Source organism: Pungitius pungitius, chromosome 10 (assembly GCF_949316345.1).
Source record: "Pungitius pungitius chromosome 10, fPunPun2.1, whole genome shotgun sequence".
NCBI classification, from domain to species: Eukaryota; Metazoa; Chordata; class Actinopteri; order Perciformes; family Gasterosteidae; genus Pungitius; species Pungitius pungitius.
This window is the reverse complement of record NC_084909.1, coordinates 17,570,830-17,594,435: the sequence shown is the minus strand read 5'-3', so window position 1 is coordinate 17,594,435 and position 23,606 is coordinate 17,570,830. Positions and strand designations below refer to the sequence as shown.

The 23,606-nt window shown below is 49.5% G+C and overlaps 1 protein-coding gene across 1 annotated transcript in view; it reads right to left on the bottom strand.

The window, feature by feature from the left end:
- dachd (dachshund d) overlaps positions 1–23,606 on the bottom strand; it is a 56,663-nt gene that overhangs the window by 5,015 nt on the left and 28,042 nt on the right. Inside the window, exon 3 of the mRNA XM_062564911.1 lies at positions 509–673. Within this exon, the coding sequence (XP_062420895.1) occupies positions 509–673 (165 nt within the window). The remainder of the gene's footprint in view (positions 1–508; positions 674–23,606) is intronic.

The window sequence follows — 23,606 nt, the reverse complement described above, 5'->3', positions numbered from 1 at the left end:
AAAAAGCCGCGCCGGCGATAAGTCTCGGCCCAAAGGGGTGAGCTGGGGCGCGGGTTGTTGATTCTCGTGGCGATGCGCTCGCTTTGGCAGCGTCGCCGCCTGTGTACATACGCCACTGGAGTGGATTTAATCGCACTAATTAGAGCGCACTCCGGGGCGAAGGGAGGCAACATCTACTGGAATAATCTGGGAGAAAAGATCTCCACTCCAATTTATTCTCCCTTCTCCCCCCCCCATCCCCCTCCGGCCTATTGGTTTCTGGCGGGTTGAGCACGAGGATCTGTCTTTGGTAAACGAGCGAGCGGCCCGGGCGTCTGGTGGTTTTCGGGTGCATGTGTCACTTTGGACTGGTTGCCATTTGAAAGGATGAGCTGCAGGGAGGCCGCTGGTGGGCGGGGGTGTGTGTGTGTGTGTGTGTGCGTGACAGAGAGGGAGAGGGAGACAGGAGAGACCCAGACAGTTGGAGTGGAGAGCCTCAGCGGCTGTGACAGAGAGGAGCGAGCAGTACCTGTGGGTGGGATCATGCCGGGGGACATGAGGCCGGGGACCGAGTGGGGCATGATGTGGGGGTTCTCCGGCGAAGTCACACTCTGGGTCCTCTTTGGAGGTCGGCCCGGTCTGGAGCTGAAACACACGGCGGAGGAGGGGTGAGACACGGAGGAGGAGGAGGAGACTGGCAGGGGGGGGGGGGGGTCACATTCGAAGCACTCCAGTGTGCAATTCCATTCCAAAGAGCTAACAAGTACTGTAAATACATTTCTTCTCAAGGACAGTTGCTTTCTGCAGCTCAACATAATAGACCTCCATAACTAATTAGATTACACGGTGAATTCATTTCCTATATTGAAGATCAACCACTTTTTGATGCATAATTCATAAGCCGTACCTCGTTACCTGTTCCCCCGTATTAATATCCCCACGCTGTTTGAATTGCCTCGTTTGCATATGCTAAAACCCGGCCGCGCGGCCCTCGGCCTGGAAATTACATGTTAACTTGTTATAATTATTGCAGTCAGGCCACTATTGATTTATGAGACTTTTAAAAACCAAATATGTGTAGTTCTGGTAATGAATGATATTTTAAGGTTCTTCAGGAAATTAAAAGCCAATGGCTGCCTTAGGAAATGTTCTGCTTGCTTGATTTAATGCGCGCCTTAGCTGGAAGGTGGTGTGACAGAGTGATTCAGACCTGTTGGACAGTTCCTGATGGGGGACTTTTATTACACCGAACGAGGGGCACGGATCCAGCCGTGATAAATGAGGGTGCCACCTTCCTGTGCAGGAGAGCAGATGCACCGCTCGCCACACATCTCACTCCTTCACTTATTAATACGGCTTCGAGTTGCAATCAATACCTACTTTGCTGGCTTATAGTTACAAAAGAAAAGCCCCGAGGGTATGAAACATTCGTTTTTTTTTTTTTTTTTTTTTACGCAATGAGCGGTATAATGAGGGGGCCGAGATGCCATAGAGGTATATTCTTTATGAACAAGGAGCTGTGTGTCGCAGCCCGAGATGAATTATGGCAACTTGACACAGGTGACACATGGGCTTCATACATTATTTCACATACAATAGTCCATTTTCAAGCTTTACCGGGGCGCTAAGTTCTCTCCAATGTGGGCAGAGTTTAATCCATCTTTAAAGCACCCGAGGGCTTCCGTTTTGTGGCGTAACCATGGCAGCATAAACAGGACAAAGGGCAGGCCCGGAAATCGAACCGGGGCCCGAGGGGGTGGGCCCGTGTAGAGAGCCACCGTGTGGACCGAATATTAGGAGTTTGGAAGCCCGTCGAGTTGTGTGACGTTGTAGACGCCATCTTGGATTACGCTTTATTGTAGAAGAGGGAGAGTTGTTGTCCCCTCAAACCCAAATCTTTCTGGATACGTATTCATGTTTCACTCATTAAACACATGTCAAATGCTTTTTTAGATAAATACAAATGGTTTAAAATAAAAAAAATTAAAAAAATAATCAATTCAGCTTGACTCACGAGTTGTTGTGTTTCCTTTTAAAAGATGATGGCTCTTTTAGGACTTTATCAGCCCTGTACAGTATGTGTGTATATATATATATATATGTATATATATATGTGTGTGTGTGTGTGTATGTAAGGCTGTTTTGTGTTCCAGTACATTTCACTACATCTCCCAAAGGCAGTATCTGCAGAGTGATGCGGCGTGTTACAGCTCAGATAGCACACCGCCTTAGCAGTTGGATTTATTCAGCCGTGTCGTGCGAGGTTTATTTACCTCAGTCGTGCTAATAGAGTGCACTCGCTCCGTCTGAATGTGCTGACTCTCATATGCCGGCTCCGCGGGTTTTAGGTACTAAAAGCACGCCGTCATCCGACTGTGTCCCTTCGCGGGAGGAAATGGCAAAAAAAAAACAAAAAAGCGTGGCGAAGGGGGAGAGCGGACGGCAGAAAGCGAGAGGAGAGAGAGGGAGGGAGGGAGAAATGAGCCCCCCCCTCACCCTACGAACGTCTGGAAATGTAATTCCTATTTCTATAGAAGCACCTCTTTGATCTTATGAGAGGGAGAGATTGCACACAGTTTTGCTGTCATCACTTTCACTTGTACTCTGGCTGAATTATTTATGAAAGACCTCAATGGAGGGTATGTGATGACTAAAAAGGCTTTTTACCCACAATTCTAAGAGCAAAAAGGCCCTCGAACAGACAAAAGAAAAGGAAAAAGAAATGTCACATCAACCTCGGGTGGTGTCAGAGGATGTGAACCTGGGTTCAAAGAGCCGGCTAAAGTGGAGCTAATGTCTGGACAGGGTGCAAAGTGTCCGTGCACACAAACGATGACGTGGCACCAGCCCGCGGGGGGGGGGGGGGGGCGGGGAGGCGCCTCTCAGAAGAGCGGGTGTCTGCACTCCCAACAGAAGGAGGCCCCCCGCACTCCCAACCAGCTGCCTCCTCCTCCTCCTCCTCCTCCTCTCGACTGGGTGGCACCGCGGCCTCGTGCCCGCCGTGGCGAGGCCCCGGTGCTGCTGTGCACAGCCATCCAGGCCCGAGAGGAGCCGGACCCGGCCTGAGACAGACCGGCCCGGGCTATTTATTAGGCAGCAGATGCCGATGCCTTAAATAGCGCGGCACAGAAAACTGCTCCAAACTAGGCCATTATTGCAACCCCGGGATTTATGATGGGAATTGTTGGTTTCTTCTCACGCCTCGCCGCCGTTGTCTCCTCTGATCTCGCTCGCCTTCCCCTTCGTTTTCTCTTCTCCCCTTTGAAATGTTTTCGGGGCGTCGGCAGCGCCCGGAGCTGTGAAAATTGACTTATTTGGACGGTGTTATTTCTGTATCGGAGGTCAATCCTGAAAGAATTCTATTCGCCGCTTTATTTATATTTACACTATTCAGAGCGCTCGTATCTCTGGCTTCAATTAAGGAAACAAAATAGGCTCTGGGCCGGGGCCACAAATATGTTACGCGTCTATTCCCTCTCTTCTTGTGTGTGTGTGTGTGCGTGTGCGTGCGCGTGTGTCTCGCTGCCATGGAGAAAAGAAAACAGCGGCGAACTTTCCCTGAACCGGGCTTCCTTTAACGGCCCCCCCCCCCCCCCCGGCCGCGTGTTTGACCCAGCAGAGTCGGGCTGGAACCCGATACCGCCCAACACACTGCGCGGCGCGCGGGGCCCCGGCAACGCACGCACGCGCGCGCCCGCGCACACTCCGCGCGAGTCCAATATCGGCGCCGCCGCGCGCGACGAAAGCGCCGTAATTAAATTCGCGCTCGCGCTCCGTTTTACCGGAAGCCGCCGCCGCGAGGCGAGGCGAGGCGAGGCGGGCGGGCCGCAATAAGAGGTGTGATATCGCGCGAGACATCGCCGGATCTCGTGGCGAGAAAAAAAAAAAGGGGGGGGGGGGAGATTGTGACGTCTCACCGCGGAGGCTCGTTTCTGCCGACGGAAGCAGCGGCGGAGATCTTATTACCCAGCGCGCCGTTAATGCAGCGATTATGATCCGTTGTAAATCAATTGAAGCCACAAATGTAATGTTTGGCCCGAGTGAGTGGATTGGGTTACACGCCGAAGTAGGCCGCTCCTCCCGGCTCCGGGTACCTTCAGGAATTTCAACCTGATTATGTCAATAGGGGACTCGGCTTTGCAGAGAAAAGCAGCACAATATTGTTTCCTGCGGGGGGGGGCCATGATTGAGCCATTAACCTTTTATCTCGCTCTTTTGTTTGACGTCTCTAAAAGGCAGGGGTGGAGATATTTATTCCATTTCCGCCCCGGCCGGCTCAAAACGAGCGAGTGAATCATTCCGTCTGGGGCCTGTGTAAACAAAAGGCCTCTCCAGGTCTCTGCCAATCAGGCCTTATAAAATATTAACCCAATGTCATTGCCCTTTTAAAAATCTCTCACCTAGAATTCCCTAATTGTTCCTTTTCTTTATCTCTCCGGTGCAGAGAGTAAATAAATTAACAAAATAGCTTTTATCGCCCCGAGTAACCTTTTAACTGGAGGATTATCAGGGGTTTATTTTTCATTTCTCGCACAGCGATAGCATTGATTGGTTGGCCCGGGTGGTGACCAGCCATGAAAACAAGGTCTTATTGATAAAACAAAGCAGCTCCTCACCTTGGTTTCTATTTTTATTTTTTTTAAAGTGCCAGTTCATGCAGAAATCGGGAGGCCTCGGACCAGCCGGGGGGCCCGGCTGTGCTGAGCGCGTGCCTTAATGCGCCCCAATCAAAGAGCTTAACAACTCTGAGGAGAGGTCAACTCTGTTTATAGACAGGCAGGCGGGACCACAGGTAAATCCCCGCAGATCAGATAGGACGCTCGGTTGAGGGCCAAAATAGAGGAAATGCTTTCACTTTTACTCTAAGTGAGTGTCGTTTTAGAGACAAGCCGTTTTTTAAAGAAGAAAAAAAGCTGCATTAAAGGCATTTTGAGCAGAAGTCAGAAAATGAATTGAATCAATCATCTTCTCCACATTCATTGTGTTGTTTGAAACCTTCTTTAATGTTTAACCTGAATGTGTGGTGTGACCCACGTGCACCGGCTACCTGTTTACACCGGACGGACAGAAGGAGCCATTTGATGACATCAGCGTGGGCTTGTTACATCTTCTAGACTAATCAATTGACTCGTCATTTCAAAGATAACTGTTGGAAGAATTGATTAAATTAGTAAATCATTTGTATTAGCTGTGTGAAACATTGTATTGAAAATGACAGGAATGTGGGCCGCCTTCAACAAAAGAGGAGGAAAATAAACAAAAAGGATGATTTATGCTTCCTGCTGACCTCGGCAGTCTATTGGTTGTGATGATCGTAATCTCAGAGTCACAGTGTGATACATGGGAATACATTCACTCATCCATCTTGCTCATGCATCCATCTATCCTCCGCCACATCTTGTATGTGTATTTGCATTGAGCCTATTCTTGGATTATCTCAATCAGCTTCCCCCTTGCAGCTGTCAAACACCGCCTCGCACAGGTAGCCCCAGCGCCCCTATCTGATCTAGATGGCTGGATTACAGCCCGTCTGTGAGTGCGAGGGGACCAGGGAAGAAAGAAAGGGAAGAAAAAAAAAAAGAAAACCCACAACGACACTTTTTAAAATTTATTAGGGGTGGGAACAGCTGCATCCGCCCGCAAACGGTGAACCTTTGTTACTGGACAATATATCACAGATCAAATGGTGCCAAATCAAAGGCGTGGAGAGAGTTAGCATCAATCCCACTGAATGCGCAGGGAAGGGAGAGCCTGTGGCTTCCTGCAGCCTCAGTCCGGGCTCGGGGCCTGATTAGAACCACGCAGGGTCTGACGCCAGCGAGGAACCTGGGGGTGAGGGGGGGGGGGGGGGGGCGTCTGTCGCAGTATCACGAAGAAGAAGAAGAAAAAAATCGCGAGAATCCCGGGTACAGTAGCTGCAGACAGCCTACCCCTGTAATCACTTTCTATTAAGGCCTGTTTGAAGCCTCTCGGCTGTGAAATGGAATCTGAGAAGAAGAAGAAAAAAGAAAAAGATCTGAAAAACACGATAAATTGCTGATTATTCCCACGCGTCGTTACTGTTGAAAGCTGATTTCATAATCGTCCGAGTCCGAGATTGTTTAGCATCACATGGTGTCTGATAATGAGTAAGCAGACATCACGGGAGCTGATGAGCAAAGCCTAATTGGTTGACTCTTTCCATGCCTAATGGATGATGCTCTTAATTAAAAAGATACTGTACAAAATGTTGGAAATCAGATAGCGCTTAAAGTAAACGCTGTTAATCAAATGTATGAGAATGAGCAGTTCCAGGAAGGCCTGAACGAGATCGCTAGATATGACTTTGCTTCAATATTTATTAATTGCGAGTGCCTTTGGTTAGCGGGGGGAAAAAAAAACAGAGCAGGTCTTATCTTCAAAACTGCGAGGAAATTTTCATCTAACCGCTCTCACTGATCTCTCCTTTTTTTTTTTTTCATGAACTGCGATTGCATATGAAACAAGTCTTCAAAACAAGGCTTTAAAAACTTACCCAGTCAGGGTGCCTTTGAGGATATTTAATTAAAATCTAATCCTGCATTCATTAAGGCTCACATAAATTAAGCTGTCATTCATAAGATTTATGGATTCTCATTTGCATATTGCATACAATTCATCAATTACTCAAGTATGAAAGGAGCGCATTTCCCTTGGAGCTGCCTGCTAGCCTGCCAACATTTGAAATGAGAGAAAGAGCACGACTGTCAGGCATTCACTGCAAACTTTTCCCCCCACAATGTCTGCGCGCTGATTAATCTCATTTTCTAGGCATCCCTTACAAGATTGTACACAGTCCAGCTGCACTTTTCAATTATTTCTCCTGTCCTCTCGACTAACTTTGAAAGCGGGACGGGCTAAATGTGGACTGCAGGGCTACTCTAGTCTTTATGTATATAACGTCTCCTTTCTTTTTGCTGGGGTAATCATAAATTAGAGAGAGGGGCTTTAGAGATCCTAATGGAAAGGAAATGTAGTCATTTTTATTGCAAATCCCATCAGGCAAATATTCCGCATGCTGTAATAGCATATTTCCTGTCACATTTAGAGAGGAACACGTCCAGCAGGCATTCTGACAGAGAGGCGGAGAGAGAGAGAGAGAGAGAGAGAGAGAGGGAGAGGGGAGCGGGGGAGGGTTCGTGGACCGATGAGGACGAGAGAGAAAACAAAAGAGAAAGGGGGAGAGAATCTCAGCGCTAAACACATAAAGGGAAAAAAAAACAACTCCCCTCTTTTGGACGCGAGGCTCTGGGAATCACAGTATGGAGTAAGTGCTTAAACCGAGCCGAGCGTGAACGCATCTCAGATAAAAAGGTCAGGCCAAAAGCAAACAGACCACTCGCGAGGACGAATGGAATTAATTGACTCGTTAATATGCATGGCTAATAAAGCTCAAAGTACGAAAAAAAAAAGAAAAAAAAAATCACTGTCAACCATTGGCGCTTTTTAATGGCTCTTATTTTCAGCTTGAGGAGAGCTGGTCCACGGGGCGTATCAATCTGAGGAGGGGTGTGGAGGCCGAACAGGCTCGGGGTAACCTCGCTATTGTACGCTCATGTCCTCCCCAGCAGACAAAGGCAGAGTTGTTCTGGTGGAGGGATTAATTGAGAATTAATCCCGGTTTCTGGCAGTGGAACAGACCGGCAGTTAGAAGTGAAAGTCATCCTGAAGGGTAGTTAATTGGTTCCCCACAGCAAAAGCTTTGGAGAACAGAAATCAAGCTGCATTTTCTCCATTAATCCTCCCCATTGTTTTGTGAAATTGTTGTGGAGAGTGACTTCAGATGGACTCAACAGTTAAGGCTTTTAATTTGCTTTTAATTCCGCCAGTGGGGTGACAATTAGCAAACCCCAAAGAACAATGGCGGTGAAAGCGATGCGTTCGATTGACTCTCAATGACTCCGGAAATCAAAAACCGATAAGCAATTAATACAGTGTATTCAACAACTGGTGAGTGCCACCAGCATGCTCGATGCGCTCCATCTCGCACTCTACCCCCCCTGCCCCCCCCCCCTCTCCGTCTCTCGCCACTAAAGCTTTTGAACTTTGGGAATAGCACCGGCGGATTGTCGGATGTGATTAATTTCAGGTTCTAAATGGACACAACAGACAGAAAGGGTGATGTAATCATAACAGGAGGAGACGCGGTGACTAACAGCAGAGACGGCCGAGCAAGAGAACCCAGGGAGAAAAGGAGAGAGAGGGCGGGGGGGGGGGGGGGGGGGAGGAGGGGGGAGGATGTGGACCGAGAGACAGCGACGTCTCGCAAACACTCTCCGGGTTCAAGCCAAACAGGAAGCAGGCGGTGATTAGCATTAATTGCACTGAGGATTGGAATCCTGTGTGAGACATTAAACAAAAATGACCCACTGTTTATTCCACTTCGTCCCCCCCTCCCCCGGATTTTGGGATCTTTTTAAAAAATAATTAATGAAAAGTAAATACTCGGATTAGTCCAAAAAAAATTATCTGGGGAGGAGAGGAAATGTTTACACAATCAGGAGAACGGTCTCTATACATGGAAAGGGCTGCAGCCTGCCCCCCCCCCCCCCCCATCAGAAGTAACTGTGTCTGCTCCCCAGAGAGCGGGCCGCTGTGAGAGTGTTCGCATATTTAGATCCAAGCGGCCCCTGTTTATGCGGCCCCACTCGCCGGCGCTCCACTTCGCTCCGACGCCGGGCCCTGATCAATTTGGCCAGCTGTGCTTTAAACGCTGCTTACGACAATAACGTCGCGGCTAACAGAGCGGAGCTCACGCACACTCCCCGGATGGATGGAGAGGGAGACGGAGGGGGGCAGAGAGAGAGAGAGAGAAGTTGGGAGGGAGCCCCGAGCCTTCACATTCCCAGACGGGCATTTGTACCGAGTTAAAGACGAATCAAAGTCTGACGCGGACGAGTTGGACTTGCGAGCAGCAAACCAGAGGAAACAAGCAGGCGGCTCCCAAACTGCAGCCCCACGCTGAAGGGGGCCCCTCGCTTGATGATATAATTCTTAATGTATTAGACTAGACACACATCTTACCCGGGCATCACCTTCTCTCTCTCTCTCTCTCTCTCTCTCTCTCTCTCTCTCCTGCTCTCGTGATGAATTGTTCGCTACATCTTGGAGACTAAAACCCTTCAACCCCTTCAGACCCGGGTTTCTAATAACGCGTAGGTGTTGGGGAGAGGTGACAGCATGATGAATATCACAACAGACAGCTCCAATATGGGACAATTTTACCAGATCGATATCTCGCCGCAATATCAGAGCAAAGGAGCTGATATTAGTCTACACAGTGTATTACAGGCGGGGTACATTTCTTCTTCGCTGCACTCCCTGTGAACCTGGACCATATTTCATCCGTGTCAGCGGGCGGTTTACACACTCACAAATGCTCTGGAAACTAATCGAGGAGCGGCGGCCGCGCCAGATGCATGCGCTAGAAGTGTGTGTGTTAGCTGCAGCACGCCCCCCCTCCCCCCCCACACACTCCCACCCGCTCCGTTGGACCTGCAAACAAACCGCCGAATCGCATTGGGGGAACGCTACGGGCCGTCGTTTGAAGTGAGAACAAATGTTTTGTCACTAACAGAGAGATGGCGGGTCTCACGAGGGAGACGCGTTCAGCTGTTGGAGAGGAAAGCTGGTTTTAAAGAGGGAAGCAAATGTGACGAGTGAGGCCCTCGGTCAAGAGCTTCTTGAGCAGAACCAGCTGGAATAAAGGTGTGCATGGAGAATATTTCCAATTAGGTACATCAACATCTGTTTGAAATTGTGCTGTACAGAAAAGGTGAGACTGACTGGATCTGCGTTGCAAATATGGTTATATGTTTAAAAATATGAATTTTAAAGCTGAGGAGAGCTGGTCAGAGTTTCATTAGAGACCAATGAACAAGTGTCACATCGTGTGTGAGAGGGTTTCAGGGGCTCCAGAAGTGTTCCCATGCATGCACTGACACTATTCATGTTTTCATGAGGAGGGAGGGGGGGGGCGTTGAGACCTGGCATCGCGGGCAGGAAGTGGATCGCTGGGGCCCGCGGCTTGGCAAACATTGAATCACATTCTATCGCTGAGCGGCCATCTGAGCAAAGTCTTCCCGGGGTCGATAGCTCGGCAAGATGCCGTCATTCTCCTCCAGTGGGACGGACCCAGAAGCACGAGTAAGAGAAATGCATCATGTTCATTTAGAGTTCTCTTTCCCACCGCTACAAACAAATCAGCCCACAGCTGGGACTCTGGGTGGAGCTCACAACGTCCTTTTGATCGTTCCTGTGGCAGAGAGAGAGTCCCATGGAGTATGGGACCAAGTCGATCTTATTATGATAATTGGGATTCATCAACTTCAGATGGCGCTAATGGACTGAGATTTCACTGATCAAGAGCGTATATTCCACTGTGGAAGAGAGTTCACTTCATCTTTCTTCTTTATTTTTTTAGAAGGGGTTATTACGCAATGCTCTGGTGGTGCTACCAAGGCCGCTGGCACAAGCCAGTGTGCGCTTTTAGCCCATCTCCTTTATCTCTTAGCATATCTGTTTTCTTTTTTAGCTCTTTGCTTTTAGATTATATCTATTAGCTTTTAGCATTTAGCTTATCTGTTTTAGCCTTTAGCTTTTAGCTTATCTGTTTTAGCCTTTAGCTTTTAGCCTATCTGTTTTAGCCTTTAACTTTTAGCCTATCTGTTTTAGCCCTTAGCTTTTAGCTTATCTGTTTTAGCCTTTAGCTTTTAGGTATTAGCGTTTAGCTCTTTTTGGCGGCGAGGAGCAGCGTCACCGCGATGAAGTTGCAGCTATTTCTCAGAATGAGTAATTGGTTACCTCGGGCCGCTTATCGGGTAATCTCCTCTTACTTTTTTCTCTTTTTGTTAACCCCCCCCACTCTCTGAGGTTCGATAATTAAAAACGTGTCAGGTGAGAGTCCAACCCGCTCCCTCGCACTGTATGTTCTCACATTCCTCGCTTTGTTCATCTTATTAACCTCGTCTCCGCTCGCCGCGCCTTTAAATGAAATCTTTAGCCCCTTACATGTGAAATTAAAACTGCCCTCCCTTGAGCGCTTTTAATTATTCTTCTTCGGGAGAAACTTCCACTTTTGTCAAGCAGCCTTTTTTTTTCTCCCTCCTTCCAGGTCCCTCCCCTCTCCTCAGTCCTCTCTCCTCTCTCCTCACTCCTTACTCCCACTCACTGGCCGGGTCTGTCATGCTTCACTCCTCCCTCCATCCCTCGTTTCTTTTTCATTCTTCCTTTTCCTCTTCTTCTGCAGGTCTGTTTAATTCTCACCTTGCTCTGCCCTTGTCACCAAGCCGCTGAAGCACAAAGCCAGGAGCCGGGGAGTGTTTACTCATTTCCCCACTACATTACCCCCCTCCCTATTAATCACTGCATGGAAACTTCTGGACACTGAAACATCTCTGCAGCCGCTGCCCCAGCTGACCCCATGCCCCCCCCCCACACACACACACAAACACACAGACACACACACTATGCTAACAGGGCCAACTTTAAAGAACTGTCATTTGGAAAATCCTCTTGTATTATCTGGGAGTCCACTGCGGGTCAGTGTTTATCTAAGCTAACTCCTCCAGGCCAAGAATGTCATGGTGCTGAAGGGTTCAACGTGCGAAATATATATAAAAAAATATTTTCTGAAAACTCGGTGGTGGCTTTGATGAAGTAAACATGGACACGCATGACATATCACGCGCACACGGAACAGGGAGAGCATTGTGTGTCTCCAATTAATCAAATTAAATTGCCTTTTTTACATTGTGTTTTAAATGCAGATGAGCGGGGGGGGGGGGGCAAAGGAGAACAGGAGGAGAATGCACCCTCTTGCTGCTCTTCGCTCGTTCTGTCTGCTGAGATCAGAGAGGAGGAAAGTGAGCCGTCCTGCTGCCGTCCAAATTTCGAGGGTCCGCACGCTTTCAACCGAAGCTCGTTGAATCGCCTTCCAGTTGAAATGTGCTAAACAAATAAACTCGCCTCGTCCTACGGAGCAACAACTCTGTTTTCTTTCTATGGGCCCGGTGAATAGACGCCTCTGCGTGTCCTGTGAGCGAGGCAAAGCTGTTCCAGCGGATCCTTCTAAAATTTAATTAAGCACACCAACAGCTTCTCCTCTTTCTCTCCTGCCCTAATTCCCACATTCCCGCTGAAGTGACCGCATTCCCGCTCGGAGAGAGAGAGCCATAAACTCACAGGTCTGCGAGAAGGGCTGTAACGAGAGCTCCTTAAATATGGGAAGGAGACGTTTGAGAAGACGGATCGCCGCGGGCCAGCACTCCACCGGCATTGGGCGAGGAGGGGGGGGCGGGGGGGGGGGGGGGGGGGGCTTGTTTGCGAGAAAACACATGCTACGAGCTGCGATGCTGCCCCGAAATGAGGCTACGGACCTGAGCAACATTATCATTAGTGATTGAACCCCTCCTTTTTCCTAGCTTTCTGCTTTGTTTTTCTATCACAGCCCCCCTCCCCCGCCCCCCTTTTGTGTCCTTTTTGCAATTGCTAGTTCCACTGGATGGCCCGAGGGGCGGCAGGCTGCATGCGTGTCGGCTATTTGTGGGTGAGAGAGAGAGCAAAACATTTGAAATTCAAATAAATGAGTAGTGTAAATACTTTTCGAGGGGAGTTTACCCAGCGAACAATGGCCCCTTATGAAGCACAAACGGGACAGAGAGTACAGCACTGCTGGTGTGGGGATCGGAGCGTGTGTGTGTGAAGGGGGGAGGGGGGGGGGGGGGTTCGGGATGATCCAACACAATGTGGCCCTTCTCCTAAAGCAACTTGTTATCAGGCGCTACGCAGAGCCCCCCCCCCCATTCAATCTGCATTTAAATACATTTCAGTCCACTCACTCATTTGCATTCATTTCTCCCATTATATTCGGAAATGGCCGAATGTCTAGCCGGCACAATGCGGGGGCCTGTCACCGGCCAGGGGGAAGCCCACACCTGATGCCAATTTAGCCCGCTTGGATCTATTCATCGCCATGGCCTGATCTGACAACTGCAGCTCTTCCCCATCCAGGGGACTTTTCAATTGGATCTGCTTGTGGTGACAAAATTGTTTTGCTCATTGAAGGGGTTTTTATTCTTTGTCTCCTGCTGCTCCTCCTCCTCCCCCTCCTCCTTCTTCTGTCCCTCCCTCCCCCCCTTCCTGTGTCGCTCTCCCCCTTCTCTCGCCGTGGCTCCGTCCGCGGGTCGGGGTGTCTATTTGGGAGCCATGGGAAACGGGGAGGCAAATGATTCTCAGTGGCTTCTGATTTCCACTATTTGTTCGGCATTAGGGCCACTTATCTCGGAAAGAAAAAGCAACATGTGGAGAGAAAGTGACAGGCACCAACTCGGCCCCCGCCAACGGGCCCATTGTGTGCTTGAGGATCTGCATTCAAACACGAGGGGCCCTGCAACTCCTTGCAAAAACCTTGTGCTCGGGCCTCCGTCGCAGTCAATTACTGCTGCTAATCTGGGCCCCAACGCAGGGTAAATATTTCATTGCTTTTTAGAATAAACAGTTGGTCTGAGCCCCGTGAAGTGTCATCTGTCCCGTGAAAGGAGCGCCGAGGTTCACATTCAACCGCCGGGCCCCTGAAGTGCAGGTGGGGGGGGGGGCGGCTGCTCGAATCATTACACTTGGTAGCGACGTCTTGAGAAGAAATGCGGAGTGGAGAGGCCAGCATTTATACTTCAGTTCCCCCAAAAACACCTTCCTCCCCTTCCTGCCTCAATAGCGCCCCCCCCCCCAACCCCCCTCAGTTACGCCTTGCAGAAAAGTTTGTTCATCCCCGAGGTCTAAGATGCAACACTGTTTTTCTCCGCGACGTGTTGTGTCGAGATTAGTGGATGAAATAATGCGAGAAGCGGGCAGAGCAGGAGGGGAAGGACTAGTGGGATGAGGAGTAGGAGGGGGGCGGCGGGGGGGGGGGGGGGGGGCGCTGTGACAGAGAGATCCCAGAGTCTACTGCTCATTAATCACTGCAGCGTCTTTGACCTTTCATTTGCCAAGGGCACACAGAAAGGAGGAGGAGGAGGAGGACGGAGGCCGCGGCGGCTCATGCTGCCCATGCAAAGGGAAAAAAAGCGGGGGGGAAAAAACAAACGCAAACATTGGTGGGGGCCGAGGAGGCGGAGCTAAGACGCGATGGCCAGCAAAGCGCGTGGCGGTGCTGCTGCACGCCGAAACGTCCGGAGAAGACGCCGCAACACGACGTTAATGAAGAGTGAAATGAATCAGCTTCACGGGCTGTTAGAGGAATCAGACCCCCCCCACCCCCCTTCAAACCTCCAGGCCCCCAGGTGGTATCAGCTGCTCCGCTCGCCAGCCCCGATAGGCCCCTTGCCCATTTACACATGTTATTAAAAGAATTACAAAGATGTCTGCTCGGCCCCCTCCCTTTTCACACCAGCCCGGGATGTCAGGAGCCGGGTGCTGGAAGTGGCAGGGAGGGGGGGGTGACATGAGCGCCGGGAGTATTTTTAGCGTCGCCGGTTACCAGGTGGGACGGGACCACTGAAGGCAGCCGGCCGGTGGTCGGTCGGGGGGGGTTACAGAAGGGGGGGGGGGGGCGTGTCCGGATGTAGAAGCTGCGGCTGTGACTCCGCCTCCTCCAAGACTTGCGTGCTGATTAACACGTAGAGCGACGCCTGTTATACATCATTACATCGCCATCGTCTATAGGAACTTGGGAAACGCACTCCTGTAATTGGATAATGAAGTCTTGATGTTTCTCCACTAGAGTGCTATTAAAAAAACGATACTCTGGACTAAATAATGAAGCGCGAGCGAAAAAAACAAAGGATAACGCGGGGCTAATCAAGCCGACGGGACGACACTCGGACGGGATCACGACTGGCAAACTGAGCTGCTGCAGTTTTGCTTCAAATATGGCGGGCAGTTATTAAAATACATGTAGCTTTTATTTTTAACCCTAATTGATGTTCAAGGTTAATCTAATCAGACCAATTGTACCTCTGAAGAGCCTGCTCCAATTTAATTGGCTATTTTTATTGCCTCGGCAAGATTTTAATTGAAACCAAAGGGGATCTAACAACAACTGTGACATGTTGATGTCTGGGGGATAGTTATAAATATGTGACAAAATATGTGCATTATTAATGTGATTTCTTAATGCATTATTGTAATGTGTCCCCAGAAACACAGAGATATTACTTTAACAAGAGTGGGGGGGGGGGGGGGCAGAAAAATCATTTCATCCTGAATATGTCGACAAAATAATACGGGGACGTGTTCCCTCTGACTGCAGGCAAATCTGCAGATTTAAATCATTAACATTCCAAAGACAACATTTGAATTTGAAAAGCCAGAGGTCGCGCCCTGCAGAGCGGCCAGGAAGCTTCTCCGAGACTTGAAAAGTGGGCCGACTCGGCGCTGGTCCTCCGAGCGCCGGGCTCTTCGGGAGTAGAGTTACCATCCACACCGGGAAAAAGCCACCGGGCCATTAAAAAAAAAAAAAAAAAAAGAGAGGGTGGAAAGCACCACCCACTCAAGCCTGACATCTGTATGAAAACAAAAATAATCTGCTGTCAGCAGAATGTTCAATGACTCCTATCACCCGGGACGCTGATAAAGACTATGGCCACTGTTATGCGAGGGGGGGGGGTGGGGGGGTGGGGGGGGGGGGGGGCTCAGTGGATCGGAATGCATGCTAATTGCCGTCAGAAATGTGCGGCGAGCCTCGCGGTTTCTGGCGTTGCTCCGCACCTTGTGCGAAGGACGGGGCAGAAGGGCTCGGGCAAAAAAAAAAGAAAAACACAACAAAGATTAATGAACGGCGTTGGATCGCTGTGATGCCGTCGCTTCGTCATCTGTGGGGACATTTCGTTCCTCCAACAGGCCCGGAGAAAGGAGATAAACCTTTTACTTGTTGGACCTGTTGGTGGGATTAGACGGAGCCCACTGACACAATAACTCAGCCCGCCAGGTGTCATGTGGAACCAAATGTAAGTCGGCCTGATCCCGTGTGTCAGTAAAACCTGATGCTCTAAACAGGAAAAAAAAAAAACTCCCCTTTTAAATAATTGATGTTTTCTGATTAAATGTGGCAGTTTGGACATAATGAATTCTTTATAGCGCGCCTTGAGCAACTCAACAGCTTTGCCCTGCGTGACAGCTTTATAGGGCGTCCTTTTTACCCAAATTTTGAAAGTTTAACCTATGTAGATCAATGTGCTTCCTTAAAAGAGTTTAATAAATTAAAGTGCAGGGGGCTTTCTTTTTTTTCTTCTCCTCAGCGAGCAGAAAAAGCTGATGAGACAGGTTTAGTTTAATCTCAGGCAATAGAAGTCATTAACCATTCTCCCAGGAATTAAAATATAGCTTGCCCTTTTCTTCTCTCACTTATCATTAGCATCACTTTAATCTCCCCGCGTTTCACACTGCTATTTTAATCATTACTTACTGCCTTTTGACAACTGAAGAACATGGCTTCTACCCGCTTAGGCAATATCCTGATTTTAGCTGACAAAATGTAGGACATCATTTAAAAATATCTAAATTTCCTTTTCCCTTTTTTATTCTTCTTATTTCCACTCTTCAGACCCCTGAACGTCTGTCTATTTATATCAAAGAAAGCACAAAAGACGAGAGCAGATTGAGCGGACGACATTGAAAATGTCATTCGAGTTGGCTGCAAGGGGAACGAAATGTACGATACAGTTTATTTGTGTGCATGGCGTTATTTTAATGGATGGTGAATGGCACATGCTGCTCTATGTGGGTCATGTCGGGTGTTGGGGGTATATTTGTCTGCCCTTGAATCAATGAACGTTTACAACAGAAACCACGTATCTGCAGAGCGGAATATAAATAAAGTATTATGGCCGGTCTTTCAATGGCAATGACAGATGTAGGGCAAGCAATGTTCTACTACTTTTGTTTCTTTATTGTTACTGGTAACAGTAAAAAACAATAGCCGTGGATCTGGAGCATGATTAATTTGGAAATGATGAAAAAAAGAAAAAGATACAATGGCCTACAGCTGATTGTATTATATTTCTAAATGTGGTACTGTGTGAAATTTGTACCCCAGTATTTCACCAAAAAAAGAGACACCCAACACCAGGGCCGCTGTTTTAAAAGCGTAACATGTGACATGAGTACAAACAGCCCGCATAATTCCCACCATTCAGTTCTCAGCTGTTGCTTCTTACGGGTGCGTGTTGATGCAAAGAGATGCGTCTTTTGCCCAAGTCCGATTGACGGTAATCCAGCTGAGCTGGCGTCCTTCTCCCCTAAAATACACGATATTGAACTAATCTGCTCTTCCCTCGGTGACTGCGTACTTCACCGCCTTCTTCTAAAACTGTGCCAAGATTAAAAGGCATTACCAACCGAGAGAAACCTCAAGTCCTTTAGATTAGTGTTCAATTACTTAATCCTTTAATAGAATTTGAGTTATTGCCCAAAAACAGCAAAAGCACCTCCGATGCACATGATTACCGCTGTCAGAACGGGGAGATGTGTCTTCTCACAACGTGGCCATCACGCAACGAGGAGCCGCACCGGCGTATCTTTCCTTCTCCGTGAAACCCCCCCCCCCTCTCTGCGGAGGGAACATGTTCTCTAAACGCATTTGAACAATGCAAATCCCCTCCTCTTACACGAGAAGCCTCCCGTTCGCCTGTGATCTCTGTCCAAGTCCAGAGTGTTTCTTCAAAGAGGAGAAAAATCAAATCAAAGACCCGCAGCTGTTAAAACAATCTTTTGTCAGTTCATTGTCTTCACAACCAGACTGACGACAAAAAAAAGAGAGAAAATCCCCAAATGAAGGGAAGCAGAATCCAATAAGTTACATTCAGGGCTTTTGGTGTCGCGCTGCAGGGTGGCGTTTGGACGGATGGAAGCAGCTCGTTGGGGAAGGCCGTTTGAGGCCACGTGGTCGCTGTGACCGGGCCCATCAGGGCCTGATTCACCACGCCACGCCACACCGTGCCAGAGGAGGAGCATGGGACGGGGGGGGGGAGGTTAAATAAAGGAGCTTTGCCAGTCCAGGCTTGGCTTAATTTTTTAATATGCGTTAGCGCCTCGCCTTAATCCGACTCTGATGTACGTCGTCGGGGGGGGGGGGGGTTACTGTTGAGATAGAGAAAGGCGCTGTCAATCACTCGCCTGTGGTCAAATTAAAGCCGGACTCCATTAGGAGGGGGGGGTTTAGAAATAGAGCGACGGGGGTCCAGCGCGAGTCAATCAAGTGGTTTAAAGGGACGGCTGTTACGGTTATTACGCGCCACTCGTTATGGAGCCCCGCTCTCGCCTTTATGGCGCCGGATGGCACCTGTTGTTTGATCGCGATGGAGCGTTATGGTTACACGCTCCGGGGGCGCCGCCGCACGTCGGGCCGCCGCGCAGGCAGAGCCCGAAAAGCTGCGCTCGCAGGGCCATTTGTCTGCTGCAAACAGCGCAGAGTGAGTGGTTGCAAAGTGCGTGGTTGCAAAGTGCGTTTCAGAAACGGTGTGTGTGTGTGTGTGTGTGTGTGTGTGTGTGGGGGGGGGGGGGGGGGGGTGATTACGTGAAATCTTTGAAACCGCTGTATTTAAATGTAAAGAAAATGAATCTATGAATATTAATGACTGCACACAAAAAAAAAAGATAAAGCCGTATTACTGCATCGGGGGGGATTAGGCGCAGGTGTGTTTGAGTGTGCTATAAAGGCCACTGACCTGTGGAGAGAGGATCCAAACGGACCCAGCAGCACGCCGCGAGGTAAAGGGAAAGAAAAGAAGAAGAGGAAGTCAGTATAACAATCAACCTGTTTTTCACAACTTGCTCTTTGTAGCTTCTCAGTGAAGGAGAGGAACCATCATGTGATTCATCTCGACAATAAAGACTTTCACATTTTGGACGGGGCTTTTTTGGGGGGGGGGGGCAGAACTCCTTAGATGAGTGCCATTTCCAAATAAGACAGATGCGTCTGTTCCGTGAACATTTTGGAAGGGGAAACGAGAAACGCGCCAGTGAATACCACACAATGACACTACGTGTAAAAAGGAACATTTTCATTTGTTTGCAAACATGACACGAGCGCCAAGCAGCCCCCCCCCCCCCCCCCCTCCCCCCTCCCCACCAGCCTCAGCTCCAGCTCACAGAAAAGTGGGGGAAAGACAAATTGCCAAAAATGACATTATCATTTCCGTACATGTCACAAGGCAAGTAGATCTATGTCAGCCATTGAAAAGAGAGTGTGTGAACCCGCCTGTGAGCGTGTCTTTGTGCGTCTGACCCGCTCCATCTGGAGGATTTGAGCACTCGGGGGCTGTCACACAATAGGGAGACGAAAGCCCGCTGAAGGATAACAAATGACTTCATGGCAAAAACAGCCATTGAAATTCTTTCAGTATGTGGCATTAAAAAACAACTGAACAAATAGAGATAAGAAGGTGGGTAGGGTTTGAAATGAGATTTTTCTCTCCCTTCCTCTCTCCCCCCCCAGCTTAAAAGCTAAACAAAACAAATGGAGCTTATTACTGCAGATTACCTTACACTGGACAGATTCACAGCGTGAGGCCCAGTGTAAACAGCGTCTTTCTCTCCGCGCACCAGCTAGGTGCCATTTATAACAGTGAGCAATCATACAGATAAAGCCAAGCGCCTCCTGGCCCGGGCGCTCTCTCTCAAATGGAATTGTTAAAGAGGGCCGTTTCCATGTGGGTTACCATAGCAAACACCAACGAGCCAATTAGAGTCGCTTAAATTACCTCCGCGCCAACGGCGGCTGTCGTAGGAGGGCGGCCGGGTGACACGGGCCTAAGGGAGACGCCGAGGGGCCGCCCTCCCGTCCCTCGCGGCGCCGCGTTAACACGGCCACGGAACATGCCGCGTCCGTCTTTCCGTGGACCAGTCCGTGCCACGTAAGACGCCAATAGCACCAAAGCTACTCCGTGGTCCTTTCAGCTAAACCCGTGGCGCTATTTAGTCGCCAGAGAAGACCTGGTGGGATACTCCAAAGAGATGGACGTGTTCTTCGGTCGCATTCCTCGATCCCCGCGAAAAAGGTGCAGGAGATGCAGAAGACGCGTTGGTCGCAGGTGTCACGTGGGTCGCGATTAGTCCGTTAAGTCTTACATCGTTACATTTGCCTCAGTTCAACTTGGTGCGAAATGCACACCTTCCCCCCCCCCCCCCCCCCCCAGGTGGACGACGCACTTGGTGGCCTACGTAAACGGGCCTCTTTTCCATGGTCAGATCAACCCTCCATGGATCAACCCTCCATGGAAAAAAGGCTATGAGGAAAAGTTGTCATCTACATGGGGCAAAAAAGCAGCACACACACACACACACAGTAACAAACAACCTGCTCCAAATGTACCCCGCGACCCAGCCGGCCCGACAATCAGGCGTTAAACAGAACAAAAGCCCATTCCAAATAAATTCGCACTGTATTTGTGCTGGGATTTGATTTAGTGGCCTGTGGGGAGGCACCATTTGGTAGCACAAGAAGAGGCGGGGAGAGGTAGGTGGTGTCTGACAGAGGAGAGTCTGTGTGTTTGTGTGTACGTGTGTGTGAGGGGGGGGGGGGGGGGGGGTGTGGGTGGGCACCAGGGGAAGCGGGGGTTTGGGGGGGGGGGGGGGGGGGGAGGGATGCTCATGTGCCAGAAGTGTTTATTGTGTCATGGTGATTTATTGAGTGAGCTTCATTTCACTGAATGTTCTCAGATATTTATTTCCCTAAAGGCCCCACAAAGATATGAACAGGCCTGCATCCACATATGTCATCATTGCCCATTTTACAGCGTCAGGAGATTTCTCTCAAACGAAGAGAGGGAAGAAATAGAAGAAGCGAAGGAGGAGGAGGAGGAGAGAGGGCGACCAAAGAGCTAGTGGCGATCCGGGCACCTTTCCATCACAGCCCTGTAAACACCGGTACCTCCGCAACACGGAAACTGCATTTCGGAATACGGCTGATGACTTGCTTTCCTCTGCAGGCTCTTTCATGCCAAATACATACTTATAGAGCATTCATAATTTAAATGGAGACTCTGAAAGTCCGCGAAGCCACGCGGGTGCAATGCTCGAGAAGCTTTAAACTTTCACTGCGTTACAGTTTCTAGTTATTTCACCTCGGGTTTCATTTAAGACTTGGGCGGCTTTAATAGCCGCAAGGAATCAAGGACGGAACCACCGCCCCCCCCCAAAATATGATCAGACGTTATCGAGAGAGGCGTCAGAGGCAACAATTTACTGACAGAAATCCCCTCAGTTCTGCATATCTGTGAAAGCAATAGGCTCCATTTGTATTAAATATGAAATCTGGGAATTGGAACAAGCTGTTATTCTTTGTTATAACGCGTGAGAATGAACTTTTCTCTGCGGAATTCCAATACATCCCTGCTCTGATGAATATTGTTTGTGTTTTCCAAGCAGGAGTGAGACTTTGGCGGTAGAAAGTCCGAGGTCAACATGTGACGGCTTGGCCCGACGAGGTTAAAAAAAAAAGACAACGGTTAAACAACGTGGACAGCTTTACCTGACTTCCCTCCCTGCAAAAGGACACCGAGTGCGGTGGAAAATGCTATCTGGTCCATTCTTATTCTGTGGGGGTAGCGAGTGGGTGAGGCTGCCAGATGGTAGGAGTCTTTGATTCTCCAGATGGCTGTTCTGTGTGGTGCTCAGTGACACTGGGCAGGCTCATTGACATGCTGCCTCCCTCCCCTCCATCTCTTCACCTCCCCCTCCTCCTCCTTCGACGCAGTCCCTGCTACGAAGATGGATACCGGCCCCCCTGGCCTCTAGCTGCAGATCTAAAAGTAGGATGGGACGGGACTCCTCCACTTAGCCCGTCAAAGAAAAATGCCAATGTATTGATGACAGCCATTTGCCATTGTCAGATCTACCTGAAGTGTATCTGCTGTTGAAGCCTTAGTGATTTGAGGGATGAGCGAGCCCTGATCTCAGGTCAGTCACAGCGCGTCTACAAGGTAGGTTTTGTTTGAGGGTATAAAGCACGGCTGTCATTCCTGGGAAGCCTCACTCCTCCACGTGTTGGGGCACTTTTTGTTCAAGGTGTGTTTGGTTTTAATGCCATCACTGCCCATGTTTGTACACAAAACAACACCGACTGGTTCTAATTAGGCCACGCTGGGAATAAATCATTATGTCGGGCGCTGATTGCTGACACAGACGGTGCTGTCATGTTGACCCGTCTCCATGCACATTTAAATGAGCCTGTCGGGGAGAATCCCGGGGCCTCATTTTGGAATCGGACCAGTCAAGGCTCGCCCGTAGCCGTGCCGTCTTCAGCGCTGCCTGCTTTTTATCCCCTGACCCCTGGGGCGCCCTCTCCTTTTGGGGGGTCACATCATCATTACCATAGTGCAAGCTCAGAGGCCGCGTTTCGGCGTGCCTTAATTAATGTGCGTTTATAAGGGGCCACAGGAGCGAGTGCACTTAATGAAACATCGCGGCGGTGGCCCCCGGGGGTCCGCCGGAGACAGCTTCTCTATTGAGCTGCTGATTCTTACAGGCTGTAAACACTTAATGGATCGGAGGAGCACGTTTTGCTGCACATTCCGGGGGAAATGCTTTCCGTGGTGGGGCCGTTCATGATTACTTTTTAACGTCTCTTTGAGGAGGGGTTGAAAACATAAAAACATCACTGTCCGTGTGTTTGTGCGAAGCAAAGCTTAATTAACGTTAATGCAAACTCGACTCCAAACAAGAAGACATCAGTAAGTGAACATGCAGACAGAGATCGGGGCTTACGATAAGATATGAAAAGCATCCTCTGACTCTCGTGATGTCACATCTGGGACAGAAATTGGGGGGTTTGGTGGAGGGCAGCGGGGGCTTTAATAAAGCCTGGAGGTCTCTCTCCTGTGGTGGATCGCTTTCCTTTGGCAAAGAGTGATCCAGTGTGTGTGTGTGTGTGTGAGCGCTGGGGCCGATGACAGGGGCCGTGGCCTCCACACCCGGGGGACCGCCAATGAGAAAGAAGCATTTCCTCTAACATTCCACGGGTCACAAAAACAATTTGCCCAGAGAAAAGTGGCTAAACAGCCGCCATGTAACCGCGTGGAGCCGGGAGGGAGGGAGGGAGGGAGGGAGGGAGGGGTGTGGGGTGGGGGGGCGGGGTGGGGGGGGGCGCAGGTGAAAACCAACCGCCTCGCTTTCTCTCCCGCTGAACAACTTTAATCTGAAGACACCACACGCAATTTATTGAAATTAAGCGGACAAAAAAAAAAAACATGACCGCAGTTTTCAAAATATTATTCCTGCGAGCTCAACGACGCTCTGTAATTAATATGATTACTGTGTGTGTGTGTGTGTGTGTGTGTGTGTGTGTGTGTGTGTGCGTGTTCTGCGAGTGTTCTGCATTGGAAGAAACAAATTCATTTTTTCACGCTTCAATTGCTTTGTGATTACTGTTAATCGAGAACACAGAATGATTCCCTACTTCATTACCCTGTACACATACGTGTCTGCATGCAGAGAAATGCGGCTACGTGTGTGACCCCCCCCCCCCCCTCTGGAGCGTCCCTCATCACAGCGACTCCTACTCCAAATATGTCCACTTCAGTCGGCCATATCGGCTAAATATAAACACGAGAGCACCAGCAGCCCTCTGGCTTTCACTCTCTCTCACACACACACACACACACCACACACACACA